At 32.7% G+C, this 26563-nt stretch overlaps 1 protein-coding gene across 1 annotated transcript in view; it reads right to left on the minus strand.

Moving 5' to 3' along the window:
• Positions 1-1787: 1787 nt before the first annotated feature.
• Pss (phosphatidylserine synthase 1 homolog l(3)77CDf) overlaps positions 1788-26563 on the minus strand; it is a 61171-nt gene continuing 36395 nt past the window's right edge. Inside the window, exon 2 of the mRNA XM_072537540.1 lies at positions 1788-25849. Coding sequence (XP_072393641.1) covers positions 24718-25849 — 1132 coding nt within the window. The 3' untranslated portion in view covers positions 1788-24717. The remainder of the gene's footprint in view (positions 25850-26563) is intronic.

A 26563-nucleotide genomic window follows, 5' to 3' on the forward strand; every position in this document is an offset into this window, starting at 1 on the left:
CAACGCCATTTCGCAAAAACAAGAGGCTGACTGCATTTTACAATAAATTTTGGTCATCAGGGTTGGTACACACTGAGACTTGTGCAAGGTTGTTTTTAAAGTTACATAACTTTTTTGAATTAAAACTACATATTTGTGAAAGTGATCATTATGGCTGAAGTTGTCAATTCCTATCGATGATTAAAAAATTTATATCGCCAATAATTCATTTTTTGTCTCACTGTGTACCACCTTCCCCTAACCCAAAAGAAAATGGATATAATGCAGTTCTTACTAAAGCTCATGCATGTTAGAACCATTAGTATAATAGTACATTTATTAACACCGGTATTAAACCTAAACAATGGCTGCTGTCTAGGGTGTTTTCGATGCCAAAGAAAGCCAACGCAGAAGAATGTTTGTAACATCGAACACTATCCTTAATGAGTCATCTACTAAAGATAGTGTTAAAAAGCATGCACAACCGAATCTCCCAGCAGTTAAAAACCGATATTAGCTATACACAAATTGGATTCAGTAACCACTGGGTATGACTGATGTATGGATTTTGAAAGAGCAAGTGTTTGACTGAGTAGCAAACCTGATAAGCTGAAGGAGATTCTTACAAGTATAACATGACTTATAAAGTTTACTAATAATTCTAAATCTATGTTGACGTCGGAAAGTTAATATTAAAATTGAAGAGAATATGTCTCAGGAAGAAAAAAAAATGAAAATAGAAATGTGGCAGAGTTGAGCCTTATTACTTATATTTTAATGTTTCGTGGTAAATTATTTTCCAGGAAGTCTTTGTATAAGCAATCGAAGGAATGGTAGTCAAGGGAAGGTTCTAGACAATATTCAATACATTATTATTTGCAGGAACAGCAGAATATAAGGGCTAATTGAAAATATAAAAATATTTTTAACAATTATAATGTAACAAATTTTGCAAAAAAAAATAGTATATAGTTTTCAGTAATGGTTTCAATACCCACATACCTAACCCAAACATATTAATATAGCATGTGTTTTTATGGAAAACGTAAAAAACCCTACTAATGGTATTTCGAAATTACAATGAAAGACCAAAACAATGAAATTAAAAATTCGGTATATTGAAATTATATGAGCCAATTTCATCATCACTGAAAAAAGTCTGAAATCGTAGGGGGATGTAAATATCCCCCTACGATTAAGAATGTTGTGATGTTATCTATTATATTAGTACCATATATACCTTTTTCTTGTTGTTTGAAACGGTATAAACGTTTGGCATTCCTTTCCTCGGTAGCTTAGCTTCCTTCGTGGATGTGTTAGTTGTTGCTCTGGAAACCTCAGAGCCTTATAACATTATAGCCACAAATTGGTCGCATTTTCCTGTAGTGATTCTTTCCCAAGTTAATATGAAGACGACCAATAGTCAGAAGTACGTATATACGGTTGCCTTCCATCTTATATACATATTTCATATTTTTTTTCCTTTGTTGCGAGCTTGCTAGTTGCGAGCGATTTATTTACAAAAAATGTCACCTGTTGTAACGTAGGCAATAGGTACCTACTCTATTTTTTACAGTATTGCGATTGAAAGATATCGATTTACATTCCAGGCTGTTTTTTTTTTAAGAAAACTCTGCGAATTTTGTTCCGACTGAAGGAGTTCTATTATTCATGCCATTTTTAGTCTAATTTTATATTTTGAAATTTTCACTTCTATAGTTTTCATTTCAGTGCGGAGGATATATTGTTTTATAGATATTTTGTTTTCATTTGTGAGACCTTGTCGAACCAAAAATAAAACACACTGAAAAATTAACAAAAAGATTTATTAAATTCTTTGGTAACATTCATCAATTGCAAGATCTAGTTAAAAACTACAAGGAATGAATTCAGACAATAAATACATTCTTAGAACATTAAACCAAAAGCAACATTTAACAGGTAAAATTTATTTTTCAAAGCAATTAACACTAATCTTTTCTCATTAAACTAAACGTCACTGTGTTAATTATAAAGTGATAAAGCATGTACTAAATAATGATAGCTAATGTCCAATGAAGCGATTAGATTGAAAAAGAAATAAAACTTTATTTTTTACCACAATGTAAATAATCATGAAGACAGTTAGTTTCATATAAGTATGATAATTTTAATATTAGCACCATTAGATGATCTTCGAAACCTTCGCCAACTTCTTGTTTTAGATCCAATGTTTGTTAAATAATATATTATTTAGATTGATTAGTAAAAGACAAATAATTTCAAACTATGGTGTTGTCCAAACCAAAAGTTTGTGCCGAAATCACACAAGATATAACTGGAACGTATGGACTTGGAGAAAGGAACGAAAGGGGACACAAACTAATACAGTTCTGACAAGAAGAGCAAATAATTTGTTTCAGCCATACCTAAAAGACGGAAATCTCCAGCTAATCAAGAGGGAAAGATAGTCACAAATCAAATTGACTACAGTATAATTACTAGAAGGTTAAGAAACAGTATTACATCTGCAACAACATATTCAAGTGCAGATGCAGCAACTAACCATAATCTGCTCTGTGTTAGATTCAAACTAAACCTAAAAAGAATAAAAGCTCCGATAACTCGGGAGAAACCTAATAATCGACTCATAAGAAATACCGGAATAGCAAATGAGTTCGGAAAAAAGATAAATCGCGAGATTAAAAGACAGCTAGAAAGATCTGAACAAGAAAATATCGGCCACAATCTAGATATAATGAATTTCGCTATGATCACCATAGTAAACAAAGTTTTAAAACAAGAAAAAGACCCAATAAAGAGAACCGATTGGATGACCGATAGAATACTAGACCTTATTCAACAAAGAAGCAAGTGGAAAAATTAAGACGAGCCTCGATATAGAGAAATATATCAACAAATATGAAAATACGTGAAATGGAAGAACTACAAAGAAAATATGACGAGTTTAATATACACAAAAAAACTTAAAGAAATTACCTACACTCAGAGAAAAAGAACTCCTTGAAATAGACTATTCACATACAGGAGCTCTCCCTAGATACGAAGCCACCATTTAACACCGCAAAGTATACCAATACTAATCCTAGTATTTTAAAAGCGGATATAAACAAAGCCATCAAACAAAGCAAAAATGAGAAATCTCCAGGCTCTGACCAAATACCATCAGACTGGCTTAAACTTCTAGATGACGACAATGTCTCAGAACTAACAAACATTTATAACCACATATACGAAACTGGAATAATGCCACAAATATGGTTAGGGTCTACATTTATCCCACTCCAAAAAAAACCTAATAGATCATCATGTAAAGACTTTAGGACTAATTAGTCTTATGGGTCAGTCTCTCAAACTGATTCTCAAGATAAATCTTATAGAATTAAACACAAATGTGAAGAAACAAGCAGTTCGGTTTCAGAGAAGGATTGAGAATAAGGGAAGCTTTCGTGTACTCGAAAATAATATTTAACGAAGCCTTGGAACGGCAACGTGAAGTTTGAATTGGGGGAGAAACTATCAACAACATCAGATATGCAGATGTATCAAAGATCTTCAATTCCTTATAGATCGAGTCACTAGAGAACGCTCCAATGACGGACTGGAATTTATAATTATGGTTCATACGTTAAATAAAAAATAATTATAGAGTACAGCAGGATTGTCCTGAGGAAACAAAACTTTATTGTCATCATTGTAAGTACCTATTACTTTCAAAGATACGTGGATAGCGATAGTACAGTGGGAGAGAAGTACGGTCTCAACATTATCATCACAAAAACGAAATAGCAGAGAATCCCATATACGAGCACAGTTGAAAATAAATAACCTTATAGACAGAGTTGTGAAATTGAAATATTTTGGAGCTACCATAAACAGTAAGTTGCTTATGAAAATAGACAAATAGAAAAAATGGAAGAAAATTTCAAAAACAACAAAATTAGAGGGGCTTACGAATACCTAAAAAAGATAAAAAGTGGGTATAAACATCAAACAAGTCTATGTAAAGATGAAAGTGGGCAAATAATTAATGACCAACACAAAGTCACAGAAACCTGGAAGCATTATTTTCAGACCCTACTTGGTACACAAGTAGACATTGAAGATGAAATGGGTACGAACTACGTAGAAGAGAATGAAGTAGAGAATGGTGTAGAAGCTTCAACCATAGAGGAATTTCTCGAAGCTATTAAGACCAAGAAAAACAATAAAGCCCCGGGAGTTGACGAAATACCAGAAGAATTGTATAAGGTAGGTGGTCGCCACTTCTGGTGGTAGCAAGTCTCATGCAAGCGCTCATCAAAGACATATGGCAAGAAGAGAAAATACCCGACGATTGGAAGAAAAGTATAGTATGCCCGATCTATAAAAAAGGAGACAAACTCCAGTGCAAAAACTACTGTGGAATTTCTCTAGTATGTTCAGCATATAAAGTCCTCACGTATATTATAAACCAGCGGCTCCAACCACTAGCAGAAAATATTATTGGAGAGTATCAGACGGGCTTCCGACGAGGAAGATCGACACTGGATGGTCCATTTACAGTCAAACAGATCTTGAGTAAATCATGGGAACATGACATTGATGTTCACAACGTGTTTGTAGACTTCAAACAGGCATACGACTCAGTCAAAAGGAACAAACTCTACAATATATTGGCTAAATAGGCAATACCACACAAGCTAATTAGACTCATTAAAGCCACAATGGATGAAACTCAGGCATGTGTACGAATACAAAACCACCGGACAGACTTTTTCAAAATTTCGCAGGGACTAAAGCAGGGAGATGGGCAGGTATAGACCCAACTTTGTTTAACCTGGGACTGGAGTATGCGGTTAGGCAAATGCAAACTGGATGAGGAAACCTACTGACCAACCGAACGGTTAAACTGGCCGCTTACGCCGATGATATTAATATTATGAGTAGAACATCAACAGGAGCACAAGAAACATACAGAGTTAAAAACGCAAACAAAAAGTCTAGGTCTGGAAATTAACACAGAAAAAACAAAAATAATGATACAGACGAGAAGGAATATAGTCCTACATAACATTATACATGAGGATGACATTGAAACGGTTGGAAAGTTTACATACCTGGGAGTAGAAATATATGCCGACGAATCAGAAGATGGAAAAATATGGAAGAGACTAATGCAGACAAACAGAGCTTATTTTGCCCTCTCCTATATATTTCGGTCTAAAACTATCCAACGAAATACAAAGATGAGAATCTATAAAACCTTATTTCGACCAATAGCATGCTACGGCAGTGAAGCATGGGTCCTGAAAGAAACATCGAAAAGCAAACTCGATACATTCGAAAGGAAAGTACTGAGAACACTAGGACCTGTGAGGGAAAACGAAATCTTCAGAATATGTCGAGGTCTTCAGAGTCGATACAACAACGAGGTTTATCAACTTTATAAGGAAGCACCACTGTCAGATTTAATTAGAATACAAAGATTGCAATGGGCCGGACATGTGATCAGAATGGGAGAGGATAGGCTACCAAAAAGAGCACTGAATGCTAGAATGTAGGGAAAGGGATCGGTTAGAAAGCCAAGAAAGCGCTGGGAAGACACAGTAAACAGCGACGCACAAGCCCTTTTAGGAGTCTGTGTATGGGGAAGATCAGCCACAGAAAAGCAAGGGTGAAGACAAAAATAAAGGAGACCAAGGCTCAATTTGGGCTGTAGTACCGTAGAAGAAGAAGATAAACAGTAAGTGGGACTGCGACGAAGAAGTAAAGATACCAGTAGCAATACTAGATTCTTTACTAGATTACTAGATTCAATAACTACCTTTGTCAGCGCGAAACTCCTTGGGATCTCCGTATTCATGTCCTAAAATGCTACATATGGACAATAATAATGTACGGTAACGAGATCTGGTGACTTAAATAGCCAAAGGTCGATATCATACACACAAGCTGAAACTGGTTTTAATCGATATATTACGATGCCAATGTGCCATGTATAAAAGTTTACCGATAATTGTCCATGGAAACCTATTTATTTATAACAATTTTTAACAAATTATAAAAAATTACTTTTTTTTGCTTCAAAACAACTTTTTTTAATTTGGGTTATTTTAAGACGAAAGTTATTCTTGTGATTTCATAAAAAGCTTACTTTACATAATAACCAATTAAAATGGTGAAAAAAGCATATTTTAACGTTGGACAAAAAAAAATATGAGATGAAAGTTTAAGTCAAGTAGTTTCAAAATGCGGAGCTCTATTTTGATTTTATATTGCAAAAATCAGTTTAAAAAAATCCATAAACAAGTTGATATACCGTTGCGTTTCAGGATATAGGTATAGACTTGACGAACGTCTGAACTTAAACGTTCAAAACACATTGATTATTTCTTACCCACAAGCTGAATCTTGTTTTAATCGAAAGAATATGATGCTACAACATTACAGTAAAAAGTTAACCGAAAGTTTACCGCTGGAACCTGGTTGCACTGCGTGTTATTAGTACAAAAGATTATAAATGAATCTGTTTCGAATACTTATGGACGGAAAACATAAATACTCAATGGCGTAATTAAACAAAAAATGCTATCATTTGCTTTTGTTTTAATGTTCTTATTTATTCCGTTAAATCACAAGTCTTACAACAAAATCCGAACATTAAGTCATGATTATTTAATTAAAACTAAGACTAAAACTAACATTAACAATAAATTATTTGCTTTGTATGGCCAGTTAAACTGACTAGACTGTTTTAGAGTACAAAAAGACTTATAACGGACGAAGAATGATGAAACTTAAGTAATTTCCTAAATCACCAAATAAATAAATTTTTAGACGATTTAAAAATTGGATCAATTGAGCTCTTTCTTACTTTATACTTGCTTACCATAACTTTAAATAATTTGTGTTAACGGTTTCAAAATTTTAACAGTTAAGAGGCAGAAGTGATTCATATAATGTAGCAGCTTGCAAAAATTACGATCACCTATAAAGATTTAATAAATTTGACAACCCGTATTTAGCGTATTGCTTTCGTAGTTGATGTTGCACAATCAGTCATTGAGAGTTGTCATCTGTCAACAGATAGTTTATACAGGGATAACTAGTGTAAGCATGTATGTGTACTAATCACTAGTAGAATTAAATCACATGAAAAAGAACGTGAGTTACAGTTTTTATTACCACACTGTTTCAATCATGATTTGAAAAGGAAATACACCACGAATACGTACAGATTTATCCGAATAAAAAATGACAGGATAATAACTGACCGCAGTTCGAGAAAGACTATGATTGACCTTTTATGGTCATTATGCACAACCAAGGCATTGTTATGTATGTAAGTTAATGCTAGACCTCAAACAACAGCCATTTCCATAAAGTGTTAAAAGAATCTGCAGTCTAGATATGAACCACACCGAAAATATCCGAACCGAGCTGGGACGCTTTCGAAATATTACCAGTTCTAAGGAGTCCCAAAATCACTGAAAAAGTTACTATTCAGTGGTGCGAAAATGTCGATCATCATAAATCTGCTTCATACGAAGGCTCAAAAGTAAAACCTACCTGACCCTTATTTATAACTTCGAGCCAAAAACTTTGGAAAATATGGAACGTGTCAGACATGCGGTTAAAACCTTTTGACTGCATGCGAAGTAGAAAATAATTTTGGAATTACGGAGAATTCTAACCGATAATTTCGGAATGGCATGCGAGAGTACTAAATCTAATCCAAAATTTCTCACGCTAATTTGCTTATAAATCTTTCTCGTCAACTAGAAATTAACACTAATGATGAAGATATGCCTAAAAAGTTCAAAATGGAAGAGGAAGTTTCACAATGGAAGTTTCCATGTTGTGCATGTTGATTATTAAATTTGATTACTAACGTGGATAGGTGAAGAGTACGCAAGGGGTCCGACAATCAAGAAAGAATTTTACGTCCAAGTCCCAATAATATTGCGTGGTGCACTAAGAGGAACACGTTACAATTTTTGGACTCGGCGACTAGTTTTCTTATCAGGCATGTGGAAACGGGTAACTCTTTTTACAGTGCTCCGAAAATGGCTACCACATAGAATAACGTGACAAAAATCCACGATCTTGTATTGGCCGACCGCCAATTGAAGGTGTGCAAGATAGCTGAGACAGTAGGCATCTCAAAATACCGCGTGGGTTATATCCTGTATGTAATTTTAAACTTTAGACCAGTTTTTGACGCTGTTAAAGCGCAATCAGGAGTTTCTGTATCATTACGTGGCTCTCGACGAAACATGGATCCACTGGTACATACCAGAGACCAAGGAACAGTCGAAACAGTGGAGAACGTGCTCCGAAGAAGGTGTGAAGACAGTCCTATCAGCCGGAAAGGTGACGGCTACCGTTTTGGGATTCACGAGGTTTGATCTACATAGACTAAAAGTAAACTCGAGTGGAAAAGGGCAACACAGGTACAGGGCTCTACTATGCCGAGTTGCAGAAAAAACAACCTCATTTGGAGAAGCAAAAAAGTGCTGTTCAACAATGAAAACGCACTGGCTCCCAACGTCGCCGGCGTCACAGCCAAATTGGTCGAATTTGGCTCCATCCACCGTATTTTCCAGATTTGGCCTCGTTCGACTTCGATTTATTTCCAAGCTTAAAAGTCATCGCTCGACATAAATTTTTATCAAATGAGGCGGTCATCGCCGACATGAAAGCGTGATTTGCAGACTTCGAGAAAACGTATTTTTCAGCCAGGTTTAAGAAGTTGGAGCATCACTGGGTCAAGTGTATGGAGCTAAAAGGAGACTATGTTGAGAAATAAATCGCCACTTTTACAACATTTTCGTTTTTCTTTTGTAGGCTACTTTTCGGATCTCTCACGTAGCGTTACATTATTCCGCCAGATTTCGTATAGCCCCGACATACGAACCTGCGACATTTTCGACAATACAGAGACGATTCAAACGAATGCGACAAGGGCACTGAAAACGTTAAAAAATTGAATTTTAGAACTGCTTCAGTGACCGATGAGAGCTTGTTGTTACGTCGAATGGGGATTACTCAAGATGCGCCACGAAGTTCATATTGCGAAATTACGAATGAAAGTAGAAAAGATTTGAAAGAGGTCTTGTAGTGTAATAATTTATAATCTGCACGTCTGAATAGGTTAAAAAATATAATTTTAAAGGGACCATAATTTTTGCTTATAGGTGTATTTTCAATTATGTTTTGTATTTTAATCAACTTTGGATAAAAAAACATGAACATAATCATAATATAGCAAATTAATAATCGCTTAAAGTAAGTACTTCGAGTAATTAATACTTTGTACATACCAAATGTTAAATCAATTTATACAATTTGCAAAACGTTTTTGGATTTACTGCCATATAACATAAACACAGTTTTTGTTTTGAGTAGTATACTAGATTCTTAGCAAAGTTATGAATTGTACAAAGTTTGAGAGGTTCTACTGAATAAATTTGTATATATTGAGCAAATTTTTAAAAAATGATGTGCTGTTATTAGATGAGGTGATGCATATTCAATTCAAATGCAATTCATATACATATATATATATATATATATATATATATATATATATATATATATATATATATATATATATATATATATATATATATATATATATATATATATATATATATATATATATACTACTACTAGTTCGTCATAATTATTGTATTTTTCTATAAAATCATCGCACGTTCTGTCATTCGATAGTAAATGGAGCTATCAGGATAGTCACTTTATTTTCTATAGTTGGAACTACTGTTTGGTGAACAGGTGGGAAATTCCATTTAGATCTGTCAATTATTTCGCATAGTTGTATCCAAAAATGTAATATACACAGTATATTACATCGTTGGTTGCATCTGTTCAAATGTGACACGTCATAGTATTTTTTTTTACACCGGAAACAATTGAAAATCATACAAAGTTAAAAATTTTATTTTTAAAGGTAAACCAAAACAAATTCATCAACGATTCGTTAAAGTGCGTAGGGACTCTTTTCTTAAATATCCCTTTCAATTAGAAAAGTTAAAAGGTAAATTTCTGAATTTAAACTTGCTACTACACGTCTTGAAGACAAATCCCGCGAAGGATGTCCAATAAATATCAGCAATCATCAATACAATAAAAAAAAACAGGATATCGTTTTGACAGGTGGTCAATTAACAGAAAAAAATTGTACAAACCCTACAAATCCCAGTAGTAAATGTTGCAATATTTTTCCTGAAGTTTTGACTTTGGACCGAATGAGCAGCGTTTCATCCCTATGAATGAGACTTAGGTCTAACACCAAGTCAAAACAAGATAATAAGGAGTGGTCTGGATGTTAAACTTCGTAAGAAAAATGCTGCTTTACAAACGAAAAAAATATTTTTTCATCCAGACAACCCACTATCTCATACAAAAATTGATGGAAAAGTATGAACTTTTGCAACATCCATTGTATTCGTCAGATTTAGTCCCCTCTAAACTTCTGACTGTTCTCACATCTCACAAAAGTTTATTTGTGAGAAATTATTTTCACCAAACTAAGGGATACTAGCAGTAGTAGAAGCGTATTTTGACAATCTTATTAATTCTCACTTCAGTTATACAATAGATAAATTAGAGAATTTCTGGAACAAGTGTATTGAAGTTACAGGAGATTATACTGATTTTTCTTATCGAACGACAACATTTATTGAACAATCTATTAGGTTTGCGATTGTTAAGTTTATGATCACTACATATAAATACTCAAACTAATATTATGAGAATTAGTAAAGCCATTGAGTTTTAGCCAATAAATGTATATTGTATAACATATTTTTGTCTATTGTTTAATGATCAATAACGTGCGACGAATTGACAAGAAAAATGTTCATGCATTAAAAAGTATTACAGATAATGTTTGGCATACATTTTAATCACAAATATAATAGAGTTCGTGAACAGCAACGAGGCATTGTTTACACCAACAATTATTACGGTTTTTATTACTTTTTTATGATATAACCATAGATTTGTTTTATAATTTATAATTTTTAATCTTCCGAGATGGCATTTACAACGAAAAAAATTGTGATACAATGATAAAATTATACCATTTCTGTAATATTTATATATTAAGTATGTCCGATTTTCTATCATCTGAATAAGTTACGATAGGACCAATTAATGAGCTATAAGATATATGAGACATTATAGGCATATCTAACTGTATACTCATCCATAGGACGATTCGATTTACTCGCGAATTCAAATTCAAGGCTCATATCTTTGGATCTTATACTGCCACGTTCGAAAGTTATCTGTGACTTCGAAGTGAGTATAGCAGCAGGTTTTGATTTTGGTCAATGTTTTTTTACAAGGTACCTTTGTTATATTTCCCTCAATTTGGACACTTTGCCATTTGTTACATATTTTGCGAATTCTGTTTAAAAAAATCAGTTTTATTTATTTAACATTAGATTTCACTCTTAGACCATTATTCACATTCCTGAGTGAAGTTTGTAACAGTTCATTTACTGAAACAATCCTAACGATTGACGGTTTAACTCATACCAAACAAAATAGGAATATAGCTTCCTTAATGTTGGAGTTTAAATAATGTCTATTTTAATCAGTAATTTGCATCACTATACAGTAATATTTAAGGATTTAAACTCTTAATGCAGAAAATACCCGTAGACAAAAACTGACGCTGGATTTGCATTATATATTTGTTACGTTAAAGATTCCCTTCGAGAACTGCGATACCTTACTGTCTTCCTGCTTGGTTGTGGTAGGTAATTATGTGAGATTTAGAGGTTCAACTCCGGATAAGAGACATTACACAGGTTTTATTGGTCTTCTCCGGCAGATGCTCAACCGATATTGACCATGAATTCCCCAGCTTCTCAAATGACAAGAATAAACGACCAACACCACAGTTACCCCGAAACTGGATTCTGTTACGTACCATACTTCATAAGATGAAAATTAAGTAATTTGTAAAACCGCGGCTAATTTGTTAAAAAAAATGTTTAGCTAGCGAGCATAATCAGCACAGCCAGGAAAGGTTTAAGTGGTTATAGAAGCCAGGTGTTTACTAAAAAGAAGCTCGAGACCAGGCGGTAAAATCTATCCGAAAGCCAAATATTTATGTAGGGTACGCGTAAAAGATCCTTCAGGCCGTGGTGTGAAAAGATCGAGGCCCGACGACACGTTTCTACGTTCACGTATCTCTATTCTATTCACGTATCTAATGACAAAGCAAATGCACCTTTCGAGAGTGTATGTCACACTAGAACACTCTTTTTATCTTCAATAATTATCAATAATGCAACCTAAACATATAAAATATACATCTGAAGCTATTTTCCTGTGTCACGTCTATCTTATCTAATATATTTAACGGGAATTAACAACCCTGTTTAAGGTTTCGAATTACATTCGGGAATCATTCTTAACATATTTCAGATTTAGACAAATTAGAACGATTTAGGAAGTAACAATCGAAACCTCAAAATAAACGTATTTTTACTTAAAATTTTGGTTAATTCCCATTAAATCTGGTAGATAATATAAAACATAATAAACACATTTTCGTTTAATTTTTTAGTCCAATATTTATCAAAGTTCGCTCTATTTTGTCTACATTATTATATGTAGATGCCCCCCATAAGATATTTTTATATCCAAATCAATGATAAAAATGCAAGCTAACTATACAATATTTTTTGTCACATACTTTCGTTTTGTTTTTCTTTGTTTACCCATTTTTCTTGAGTGTAATGAATGAATAATGGGTTTAAATTTTAGTTTAAAGTGACAATATTTGGTCACTTTTTCATCACTTTATACAACGCATTATAATATTTTCCTATTTTATTATTTATTTTTACTGTTTTGGCAATGACAGGTGACACATGGCATCGTTCACTGAAAATGACAGGTGGCACATGTCACAGTTTATTCAAAATATCATTCGTTAAATAATGTAGGTAATTAATTTAGTGCACAATAACTAGGTATATAAATATATCTATATTATCAGATGAATATTATAAAATTAAATTTAAAATTTTTATCATTATACCACAACTATACCTTATCCTAAAATACCCTGTAAATACATAAAAATATTGTTTTTAGACATTTAAACATTTTTAAATACATATATATTTACAGAAACAGCATACGAGAGGTAACTTGAAGTTTATTCAATATTTATTCTTTTTAAATTACTCACAAATATTAGTTTCATTATAGTTTGACCAAAACTTCGAAAAACTATGGGGTTCGTATAAAAAAACTACGACAAGAAGAAGAAAGCATTGTTTCACATAACTCTTCTTTCAATATAACTATTTTAGTCATCACACACGAACCTAACAGTTGTTCTTTTGGTATAATGCCGTAATATAAACCATTTCTAAATAAATACGGATACGCATTGCTCAAGCTTACTTCTTATAAATGATAAAATTAGAATAACATTTCGAATAAAATTTTTATTGTAGGTAAAATACCTACTGTATTTCTAATTGCAGACACAAAAATTTCATTTTTGAAATCATGTAAAAAGTTATTCACTTTTTTATTGACATAGATATTACTATATATACCTTTAGAAGTTAGTTTTTAGTAAACTTATGTTCCAACATCCATTGATCTTAATTTCCTGTCCGAATTTTTAATGTTTATTTTTTAATTTCGTCTTTAATAATTATTAACTTCATTTCAGTCTTTATGAAGGCAAACAAGATTGAGTATCATATATAAATAAACTGCAAAAAGCATGCATTTTTAATACCCATTGCAAAGTTTTATATTTACATGTAAAAAATTGTCAATAATAGCTTGAATTAGTTAACAGAAATATAAACATTTTTTCAACGACTTAAGAACTTCATCAAAAGGAACTAGTTTCAGAAAGAGGTTTCAGTGAACACCATCTACTATCCTATAAAATAATCTCGGTAACTATCAGATGGTATTCGGGCATACAATATCTAAAACAAGATCTTATTGTAAGAATATTTAACCAAACATAAACATGAACTTAACTCAAACAAAAATAAATTTCAGTCTACGAAATACTTGCGTTACAATCAGAAGTATTTGATTTTAATTAACCAGTGGTTGTAAATAATTTTTGTTTCCGATTATACAGCAATCGTTATTTATAACGAGGTGCGCGAAATGACATATTTTCGCCTGGAATTACCGCACTCGTCCGACCGGCCACACGATCAGAAGTTTGGCATTTATTTAGCGGCGTATCTGAGTTAGTTTAAATCTATTGTAAATTAGATACAACTTTAAAACCGTTCTTTCCTACCATATTATTTGACGTTTTAGTTTTCAGATCACAATCTGTTTTTATTAAATAAGGTATAAGGCTTCGCATCTGAAAGCTGAAGCGTCAAACGCAGACTTTACATTATAATTAAAGCTTATTCCTGATGAGATATTTGATTAAAATTACAGCTTACTGCAAATACTCTGCTTTGAATTCAGTATAAGCTTAAATACAATCTAATAGTGCAAAAACGAGTCTTCAATGTTAAATTAAAATGATTGTATATGATATACAATTTGCTGTTGTTATTTAAATTTATTGTATCAATATTAAACTTTGCAAGAATGATCTTAAAAACATTATTTGTACTCATCTTTTGTAAATTTGATCTTTGTGAGCAAGGTAATTTGATCATTACGTTTTGTAACCGCTTTTATTCTTTAATTAATTTAAAATAAAGTACGACAATCAAAATGTACTGATATTTTAAATAAACTATAGTCCAGCAAATAAAAATGAAATGAACATTGCGCGAATCACTTAGTTTATCGTACCGTTTAACTCTCGCTATGGCTTTTACCAAGAAGCGTGTCAGTAGCGGAGAAAGGATGTGTATATGATCAGTATATATTTAGTGTTCTCAGAGTTATAAGTACAGTGTTATAAATATAAAGGTATCTTTGTGATTAACGATATATTGTTTTTGTTAAATATTTATTACCTCGAAAAAAATGGAAGAAGCTAGTACTAGCAGGGAGAGTATAAATATAAACAGTTCTCGCCAACAGTTAGGACTTGAAGCTTGAAAGAAAAAATTCTTGATTTAATGGTATATCAGGGTTCGCTTCCCTCAACATTTTCCTTAAAATATTCTGTTCATCTTCTTCTCAGCTGGTTTTCTAGTTGTTCTCTCAATATATTACTCTCTTTATTTCTTCACATTTTCTGTTTAAATTCATTTCCATTTTTGTGTGAAACCTTTTGAGATATTTTTGAAATCAAAGCATAAAAAATATTGAAAATTTGTTATTTCTTAGGCACCAAAGTCTTCCATTTGTTGGACGGTGCTATCATTCCTATTCCATACCATGCACGTTAAACGTTTACTTTGTATTCCAGTTTGGTGGAATTTTCAGATTTTTATTGACACTTGTAAAATGAAAATATTTGCTTCGTTGCAGCAATCGTTGATTTACCTGCTAATTCAGCTGTTCTCTTTATTTTGCTGTGTAAACACATTTCGACATAATGTCAGGACATTCACTAATTCCGCTATTAAATAGACTAACTCGGTTATTTTGAGACTCAAAAGAATTGCATTGCGTTTCGTTCTGTTTACTGCCCTAAACGCAATAAGCAGAATCAATTGCAGGGAGGATTGTATTTGTAACAACATGATTCATGTATACAAACCAAATAAGCATCTGCGGTTGCTAGTACTCTTTCTATTGATAGACTAAATAATTGAATATTCTTCTGAAATAAAAAGAATATACTAATTTGAGTATTTTACATCTTAGTACTTCCGCTCATTCGCTCAGTCGACACACTAATGTAATGAAAACATATTTTATAAGCATAACTAGATCTAATGTGTTATTTTTCTTATTACAAGCAGAAATATAATATTCTATTGTTACAATGTAAAGTGACTAGCAAGGAAACATATTTGCTGACGTGCCGCCAATCCTCGAATTCAAAATTTCCGACAATTCATGACGGATACGTGATTTGACGTGAAATTTAATTTTTTTTTGCTAGACTGTAAAAGACAATACTGTAACTTTGCTTGATTTTTATATCATTTATGCGATAATAGGTTGTTATCAAGGATTGTCAGCTTTCACAATCGTAATCTGCTATTATTTGTGACATTTCGCCAACGCCTACAGTAGACATGATGAGCTGTCATCCGAAAGACACAAAAACCCGTTGCTGACACAACAGCCTAAACGCCCAGAAACCAGTGTATTATAAGAAGTTAATTACTATACCACATGGTATATCATCTAAAACTTTTTCCAGAATAATAATAATTCTTATATTAAAATGACATTTACCTTCCCTTACATTTTGTTTCAATTTCTTTGATGAACTTTCGTACACCAATTATGATGAAGTGCGCAAAATGACATTATGGCATCGGGTTACCGAACTTCTACCACCGGCGATACGATTGCAAGCACTGAATTCATTCATTGATGTCTCTGCAATGAGTTAGTATTATAAGGAGTTGTATTTGTTCATATTTCCGCTTCAGTACAACAAAAAATACTACAGAAATACTACTTAAAATAATACACAAAGAAACATGGAAATCACCTGACAACGAAACCGTTCACCAGATAGAATACATCCTAATAGATACAAGGCATTCCTCCGACCTCATGTATGTCAGAAGCTATCGAGGAAGGATTCTATAGCAAATAAGGAACGGGAAACAGCATTTGGAAGTCATATATTTGAACGTGTTGACAGCTTCACATACCTTGGCTCGCTAGTGACTACTACCAATAAAACAGGCGAAGAAATTAAAAGACAAATAAACCTAAACAATAGGGCATACTATAGACTCCAAATACAATTAAACTCAAGAAATATCCAACGAAAAACCAAAATTATTATATACAAAACACTGCTGAGACTGGTCCTCATATACGGGGCGGAAACATGGACTGTAGCGCAGAAGGATGAAAGACTTCTGGGAATATTCGAGCGTAAGATACTCCGCGAAATATTTGGAGCTATAAACGATCAAGGGCAGTGGCGCAAACGATTTAATTTCGAATTATACCGACTCTTTAATGAACCAGATGCCACAACGTTCATTATAACACAGCGACTAAGATGGGCGGGACACAAAAAAAGAATGCCTGACAACATGATTGCCAAAAAGCTAACGGCAGGAACACCTATAGGAAGAAGCAGAGGGCGACCGCGAATTAGGTGGTTAGATGGAGTTGAGACGACAACACGTTGGCAGAAACCGAACAGAATGACTAATCTTAGAGTATTCCAGGATCCACAGAGGATTGTCGAGCCAAAGATGATGATGATAAATATTTAAACTGGTAAAAATTAAAGTTTAAGAGTATTAACATGATAGACGACACTGATTAATAACTTAGTTTTGAAATAATGAGTAAGAGCTCTTCTACTACTTAATATACAGGGTGAGTCACGAGGAACTGTACATACTCCTACTTAGTATGGTGACCCCTACGGGTAATAACAAATAACCATTAAAAAGTGTCTGCTCCCATTGTTTAATAATATCCAGGGTGAGTTTTAAATTTTGACTAAAATTTCTATTCGTCATAACTTTTGAACGGTAAGTTCGATGTGTCTTATATTTTGGTCAAAAGTTGCACTACTACCACCTAATCAACTGATTTATTCAAACTAGAAAAGCCATGTATACGTTTTTTGAAAATTTTAAGTACAGTTCCTTATGACTCACCCTGTATAAAGAAGAGTTTTAAATGCGGTACAACCAAGTTTTTTACAATTTATTATTTTTACTCTCAGTACATAAGACTTATATACAATAAAATAAAACTGATATCTGACTTTATATATCATGGCTGATTATTCGTTTCCAATTTGATCACGTTTTTATTTTATTTACGATTATTTTTATTACTTGGAGCAATATTCAATTTATTTTTGGCCTATTTAAGGTACTAAAAACAACAGTACATTAATTTTGTCATAATAGTTAATAAAGAATTGTTTGTCCTTTATTAGTAAATTCAAAACTTGTTCAATAATGGTTTGTAAGTCAAGGTGCCTGCGTTATGTTACATTATTTATAATTTTTATTGGGAATTGACCACAATTTTAATTAATAATACGTTTATATTTATGTTTTGATTTCTACTTTGGAAATTGTTCTCAAAATACAAATATTTCCGAAGTGGAAATGAAAACTTCAAAATAAATATATTTTAAATTAGACGAAAATAATAAATAATATTAAAATTCCACAAGAAAATAGTTTCAGAACTTATTTTTCAAACATAGAATTATATATGAAAGAGAAGTGATTTTGTTATATAATTTGGTAAAAGAGCAAGGAAATATACTGGATGCAGATTTAATTTCACATTTATGTTCATAAAGATTAAGTGAATGTAGACAGAAAGTGACAGAAGGAGCAACGATAATAAAGGTATGGATCACACAGGAAAAATATGGAATACTAGGCCTATACAAAATTTTGGCATCAAATCGTTTGATAACACGGAGGAGAATGCGTGAATTTATTTGTATTATTTTTCAGCTACACGAAAAAAAAGAACGTCAGATAAGATTAAAAATTAGTTAAATAAACCACCATCTCAGATGGATAAAACTCAAGTATTAGATCAACTATAGGATGATACATCCAGCGATTTCATCGTACAAAATTTTCTTCGAGATAAAGGACTTATAACAATTATTATTCTGGCGATACAGATTCTCGACAAATCCTAATTCCGAAGCAGTAGATGTAGCTCTAGTTACGAATACAACTTACGAATTAAAAATCTGAATATATTAATTGTTTGTCAATTATATGCCTTATCACAAGGGCTCTACAAAAATAGAGAACCATGATCTTTCAAAAGCACTGATATTTCTAATTCTTACAGGAGGCTTTCTTCAGTGTCCTATTTCATTCTAATACGTTTTGTCGTAAGCGACAAACAAAAAAAGGGTAAGACAGTGATTACTTCTCAGAAATTAACAGAATGCGTCACTCAGTTTTATGGGCTAATATTTTATTAGTTGAAACTTAGAATACGTCCAGTCTCTAAATAATTGAATCGTGCAAATTAGGAATTGCCTGTCAATGTCAACGATTTTTTAATGGCATCTAGCCATGAAATGTCAAATTGCATTTCACTCAATATATGCTATACGATATTTTTTTGTACGGTTAATTTAAATACCTACTTTAAATAAGAAGAATTCCAATAAAATCTGAAAAAGAACAAGAATTGATGTTAAGGATGCTGAAGTATTTTGGGATGAAAAAAGTAGTCAAAATCAACCCATGTCCCATGGCAAAGAGAAACTTAAAATCATTCACCCGGACTTGAAACTGTCAATGAACGAAAAAAAAAATTGTGAGTGAGTGCTATGCTTGTGATACGCCAAAAGCTGCAAAACCTATTACGTTGAGCATTTTTGAAGACAAGCTAGTGAGCTTCTGGACGATATGGGTCATAAACTAGACAACAAAAACTGAAAAACTCGAGTTCCTGAAATTCACTAAATTTTACAAAGATATTTAAATTTATATTTATTTGTTTATTGGGCATTTGTTTACATTACTAAGGAAAAACGGATTTGTCTAACATTAGATCAGTGGATTGTGGTTTGCTTACTATTTACTTTACATTATATATTTTTCCATGGACAGGTCTAGTTTTTCTATATTTCTTGTTTAAAACTGATATACATCAATTTTAAACTGCATCCTCCATGATAGCTGGTGTCAACGACATGCGTAAAGATTTAGTTTTTTAAATCAACGTTGCCACATTTTTAATAATTATTGTTTGCTGCGAAAATACTAATCTCGACTACCTTTATAAGGTAGTACGAGTTGGTATTTTATACTTCATTGGTTACTAACTTGTTATATTAGTTTAAAATTTTAGTTTTGATTGGATTAGGTTAGGTTACATTGAGTTTTATTTCGTTATTAAACAGTCAATAAAGAGTCTCACGCAAATATTAAATTCTTTCTTATGTCCGTAGAAACAAGAAATGCCGATACTTAGTTAGGAATAATTAAACCACCATTTTATTCTCGCTGCCGCTAAATTACGAGGGCCATTCCTAAAAAAAAATTTTCTATACCGGTGAGAAAGAATACGGCGTGCTGGAAGAAATTAGGCAACAATGCCAAAGTCCCCCACTCTCTCACCACAACTCTCGCGGAGCTTCATTGCTTAGTGCCGAGTGACGGCCTAACAGCCTTCGAAGTTTGAGCTCCCGATCGCTGTTATCGCCAGCGGATTTGACATATTGACATTCATCGTCAGTTAACCGAAGTTTGCAAGGAAAAAGTGCACATCTGTTCCACATGTTCGCAAATGGTGTAAAGAATTCAGCGAAGGCCGAACGGAAATTCACGATGAAAATCAGAGCGAACGCTTTCAGTTTCAGACGAAATTGTTAAAAGAATATTGCTTGTCGATAAGATCGGAGGTTCACTAATAACGACCTTGCTTTGTGTATTCGTGAGACTTCCCACACCACAATTCATAAGATATTAACAGAAAAAATAGGCTATCACAAAGTGCGTGTGCAGTGGGTACCGCGACTTCTTACAGAAAATCACAAACAGCAACGTGTCAAGTGTGCCCAGTAGTTTTTGTGAAGATAACAAGGATTTTTGGAATCCATTGTTACATGCGACGAAACATAGGTGTTTCACTTTACCCCCGAAACCAAGCAGCAATCACGTGATTGCCATCACTCAGCTTCGCTGAAGCCGAAGAAGTGTCAGTAACTGGGAAAGTCATGGCAACCGTCTTTTGGGACAGGAAGGAATAACCGTTAATCAACTTGTTGCCTCATGCAACCGGCGACGACGATTGTCCAGTAGTGTGAGGTTTCTCGACAACAACGCTCCGCCTTACGTCTCATATCAAACTGACAAACTGGTGAGAGATTTAGACTGGACTGTTGTGTCCCACAGTCCTGATCTAGCACTAAGTGATTATCACTTATTCCCAAAATAAAAGGAACACTTAGCTTTCTTCAGTACCGATAATAAAGTCAAGGAAGAGGTTACTTACTCTATTTCTGAATGGATTGGCGGTAGAATTCTGTAACATGGAGATATAAAATTTGTAGCATCGTCTGCAAAAGTGTTTGGACAGAAACGGCGATTATGTAAAATCATAGCGCAAGTTTTAAGTTTTAAAATGGCGTATAACACTAAGAAAAAAAATAAAGCTGTCTATTTTTAAAATTCATGGGAGCCTTATAAAAATGGCCCTCGTATATCTACCGGCATATTAGGATTGGTAGTAACTTTTATGTACTGTACTCTTAAAAATATATTAATAAATTCAAAGAATATCTATTACGCAAAAAACAATAGCATTTGTGGCAATATTGTACACATGCAGAATGTTTTGTTTAGTGCAGAGAAGCTCGGGATTTCTTTAACAAAGTTGACACCTGCTAATGTAAACTTTTACTCTTTCTTGGCGTGTACTTATTGTTCTACCACTAACAAGCTCACATGATTAATACGAATAACTAAATAAATATGATAAACAATCTATACAGTATAAATCAAATATTATTTCGTAAAATTTTTACAGAAAAACTTAATTTTAAACCTAAAAAACAACAATTCGCTTCCTGACAGTTCTTCAGGACGACAAAAGAATAAAAAACTAGTTCAACGGACTAATAATCTAACTAAATACTTCAATATAACTTTTGTTTAAAATCCGGAAATTTATCATACAACTATTTAACTTTTTTACCCTATATTTTGTTATGTAATGTATAAAAACAATTTTGCTAACTATATTCCAAAAATTGCGTAGTAAAATATTTGGCAAAAATATTTTCAGTTTTGGCTTAATTTTAATATATTCGAATTTCTCGCTCAACATCGGTATCATGTCAAATGTGATAATTCCAATATGGCGTTAGCGAAAAAAGTATAGCGAATGTTTAAATATACCAATCAAAATAACTGTTTTGCTAAAATTTTCATTTGCATAGTTGCCAAATTAAAAAAAAAATCGAAATAGTTGTACATTTTTATAACATTCAGTATTTTCGTTTGAAAATTGACAAAAACCTTCTTCTTCTTCTTCTGTCTCTTTAAAGAATATACGTTCAGATAGAAGAAATTGTTGTAGTTTATATCTTTTTCTAACGGTAGAAAATGTCCGAGATCAACAATTTCTTCAGAGATTAAGGCGATGTAATTGACAACAACGCCATTGTTCGGGTAGTTCTTTAATTGTATGATATCCGCAAGTCAGTTTCATAAGCGTACTGACAGGTTCAGAAGGCAGAGAACAGAATTGTAGTGTTATTAGTGTAAGGCGCTTTTAAGTTTACTTTTTGAGAATTGTGAATAATTTAGTTTAATTCCACTGGTGACAAATAATAAATATGAATGACAGTAGTAATAATGAACCGTGTATAAAAAATAAACGTCACAATTTAACATGCGAAGAAAAATTATCTGAAACAAATACCAGAATTTCGATGAATGAAGATACTGTGGCAAATTTGACAGGATTTAAATGGCAAGCTTTCTTAGATGGTTTGTTGACAGGTTTAAAAACCCCATCTGGAAAGGGAAAATGCCTTATTATTAGCCATATTGGTAGCAACTCAGGATTTGTTGAAGGATCTAAAAAGACTGGAGATTACCATGAGGAAATGGATGCAGATCATCATGAAAAATGGTTTTCAGATATTTTGTTAAAAATTGAACCAGGATCTGTTATTGTTGCGGATAACGCTCCATATCACTGCCAGCGTGTAGAACAGTTACCAACCACTAAATGGAGAAAAGCCGAGACTGCGGATTGGCTTACTAAAAAAAGTATTAAATTCAATTAACCAATTTTGAAAATCGAGTTACTAAACTTAGCAAGATAAATATATATGTAGTAGATAAAATGGCGCAAGTACGAGCCGTAATTGTAGTTCAATTGCCGTCATACCATTGTGAGTTAAACCCGATAGAACGTATGTGGGCTCAAATAAAAAATGAAGTAGCAAGGAACAATGTTACTTTTAAATTAAATGATGTAAAAATCTGCTTAATAGTGCCGTCAGCAAAGTGAACTCACAGTCGTGGATAAAATGTATCTAGCATGTAGTGAAAGAAGAGCATAATATGTGGAACCTTGATAATTTCATTAAAATTATCATGGAATCAGTTGTTGCGGATCTAGGCGAAAATACTACTGATTAATCTGAAGATGACATAGATGACTCCGGTTAGATTATATATCATGTAAGTTTGTATTTGAACATATTTTTTATATTTTATGGAAAAAAATATTCATTTAAGGTGAACCATTTATTACTAGTACTGTTTCGTACCAAGAATTGTTTAATTAATTCAGTTTTACCTGTGCCAAAAGTTACTAGACGACACTTTTTCTAATCCCATCTCAATACATCTCATTTGAAAATAGGAATTAGATTGAATCCTTGAATAAGTCATAACTTTGTTAATTTAAATAGATAAAAAATGGATTTTCCCAAAAAATAATATTTAACAAGGATTAGTTTTCTTCATCTAAGGCATCTATAAAATAATGTTTATGACAATCAATTCGTTCTAAAATCCTGATTATTATTTTTTAATAATAACCGCACGCCTATGACTCGTCGATTTCCATTCCTCTCAGACTCGCAAAGGTCTACATTGAAAATATGAGTCATTGTGGTACTATAGTATACAACTACATAACTCCAAAATTTGTTGGTAACTCCGATTGTCAGTTATCACTTCACTAATAGAAATAGGGATTGCCGTCTGTATTCAAACAAAAATTTTCGTTCAGAAATACATTTTGTTCCTCATCCTTCTTCTTGGGGTAAGTGTTAATAGTTAATATGTTACAAATATTTATTGTTTTATATTCGCAGATAATAATTTTCTTATAATATTTTTATTTAACATACCTACCTCTATATGCCCATGCGTCATTCAAACTTTAAATAAAGGTATTTGTAGTTTGAATCTTTCGGTTAATTCAATTTTATTTTTAATGATTTGTTTTCATATTTATATTCATATATATTTGTGTAAATCATACTGTCCTTGCCATAGCTATTTTTTATTTATATCTATTAATTTCCTGGAATCTCAAGGCAATGTAAGATATTTAAATTATGCTAACACACTGTCAGCTATCACAAGATTTCTTGTTGTAGTTTTTTTATATTGGGCTTTGTCTTGTCCCACTTTTAGGTGGGACAAACCAGCTAGTGTGTTCACAACTGATTATTGAAGGGATGTATCAAGCCTACAATTCTAACTGTTACCACGATGGACCAACATCTCCATTGGAGCCTGCATACATCACCATGTGAAACCTATAATTAGCTCCATATCAGATTTCATTCAGCTTCTCATCCAGAAGTAACGATAATAATTGTCATAAGTATATTTTTACATTTTTTTTTAATTTGTCAAGTTTAGGCAAGGTTTGCTTTTTGTTTGTACTAAATGTTATTTCTTTATATTTAATAAATACGATTATAATTTTAAATATGTATTTAAGTACGAGGTATTTTTCAGTTATTTAAAAAATGTATGCATTTCAATAATACGACCATTAATTCAGCAACTCTGCAACTAAAATATTGATTGATTGATATATTTACATTTGGGTACATATTTATTCGCGGTAGCTACAATTTTTTAACATTTTCGAATATGATTCGATCAAATTACCTTCCTCAAAACACTAAATCATCTAATCATCTTTAACATCTTGCCTTTCTCCATTTTGGAATTTAATCTTCGTTTTCGATTTTGAAGGACTAACTTCTAAGGAATCGGGGTAATACTTGTAGTAAACGACACAGCCGAGCACAAAGGCTACTGATAATATAAACATAACTAGTAACCAAAGAACCATATTAATCATTTGGGTTTGTTCGAATAATTCTCTACCATGTTTGATACATATTAAAGCTTCAGCTACCATTATACAACCATATACCCAACATTGAGTACCTACTCTCTTACAACTAGTATCCGTAGTATAACTATAATATTGTCTAACAGATGGCGCTACAATTACACCAATGAGAATTAATCTTCCTGTTACTAAATAGTGTGAGGAGGGAAGTTCAAACACGTGTTTTAGGAAAAATGTGTTAAGTTCTGAAGTTTGCCAGAAGAGTACCAACTGGCACAATGCAAAAATTCGCATATATGAACACTTTGGATCCAACCACCTTACCGACGTCCAACTCTCAGGCGTAAACTGAAGCATGGCACGCTTAATTTTTCCAGTAGTACTATGAATGTCTTTAATTCCTACCCACTTGTACTCCCGCATTTCCAAGATCTTGCATATCTTCAATCCACACCAAATTCCGAAACCATTACACAGTAAAACATCCAAAATAAGTGCATCCCACCAGCATTCTATGAAATTTGGAAGTAAATGGGCAAAGGCTAACTCCGTAATCTCCCACATACAACTTATAGCCCATAAAATACCATTGTGGCGTATTAAAATGGCTTTGAACATCCAACCCAAATAATGGCCCAAAGCGAATATATCCATGTGTCCCCAAATCCTCTCCTTGGTTATATCTGAGCAATTAACTCCATATTCTTTATCCATGTCAATATGAAATTCTGTTAAAGACGGGTCCAACCACAACAGAATACTTCTAATGGTGTTATAGTTCTGGAAGAGAATAAATAGGCAGATCATCAAGTAGAGAACGCTCATACCGAATACCATCCTCCATATTGCTGGATGGGGACGGGTGAACGGTCCGTTGGGGAACGCCAATACTGATATAATCAGAAAGAAGAAACAGCAACATAGTACTCCAGCCCATATATTATTTTCGAGATTATCAGTGTCCCTAAAAATACAAAGATTTATTAAGTTTATGTTATCTATCATAATAAAACAGAAATTGATTTATTAAAGTTTTTTTTCTTACAGGAAAAAGAAGGTTCCACATCTATCAGTGGACTCGATTCACACTCGATATTCAATTAAAATCAAAATGAGCCATCCAGAAAAACTAGCCTTGAAAACCAGAAAAAATAATAATTTTGTTCATTTTCTTTATCAAAAGAAAGAAAACTATATTCTCTTGAATTTTATGTGGATTAACGCCAATTTTAATTGAAAATACGTTTACTTTGACGTTTCGATTCCACTTCGAAAGTCGTTCTCAAAATACAAATTGAACAAGTTATTTTGTTTTTTAATTGATAATATAGAAATTCTTCTAATTATGTAATTTTATCTGTCTCATTCATATTAACAATTCAGACATATATAATGATATTATCAATAGTGGGATTAAAAATAGAAAAAAAAAAAATGCATTGAACAAGGGATTTCAACGCCACAACTTACGAGTATATTATGTGGCTTTATTCTTGGACCCAAATTTTAACACAATTTAATTTCTCAGTGTGCAAGAGAGATGAGCGTTAAGGAATCAGTAGAGGCTATGCTAGATACTATTTTAGAATCCCAATCTATCAACAAAGATCAGAGGATCAAAACAACTCAAGAAAACGTCGGCGAACTGACGAACCATTTGCCTCCACAAATTGCATCT

This window comes from Diabrotica undecimpunctata, chromosome 7, assembly GCF_040954645.1.
Source record: "Diabrotica undecimpunctata isolate CICGRU chromosome 7, icDiaUnde3, whole genome shotgun sequence".
In the NCBI taxonomy this organism is placed as follows: Eukaryota; Metazoa; Arthropoda; class Insecta; order Coleoptera; family Chrysomelidae; genus Diabrotica; species Diabrotica undecimpunctata.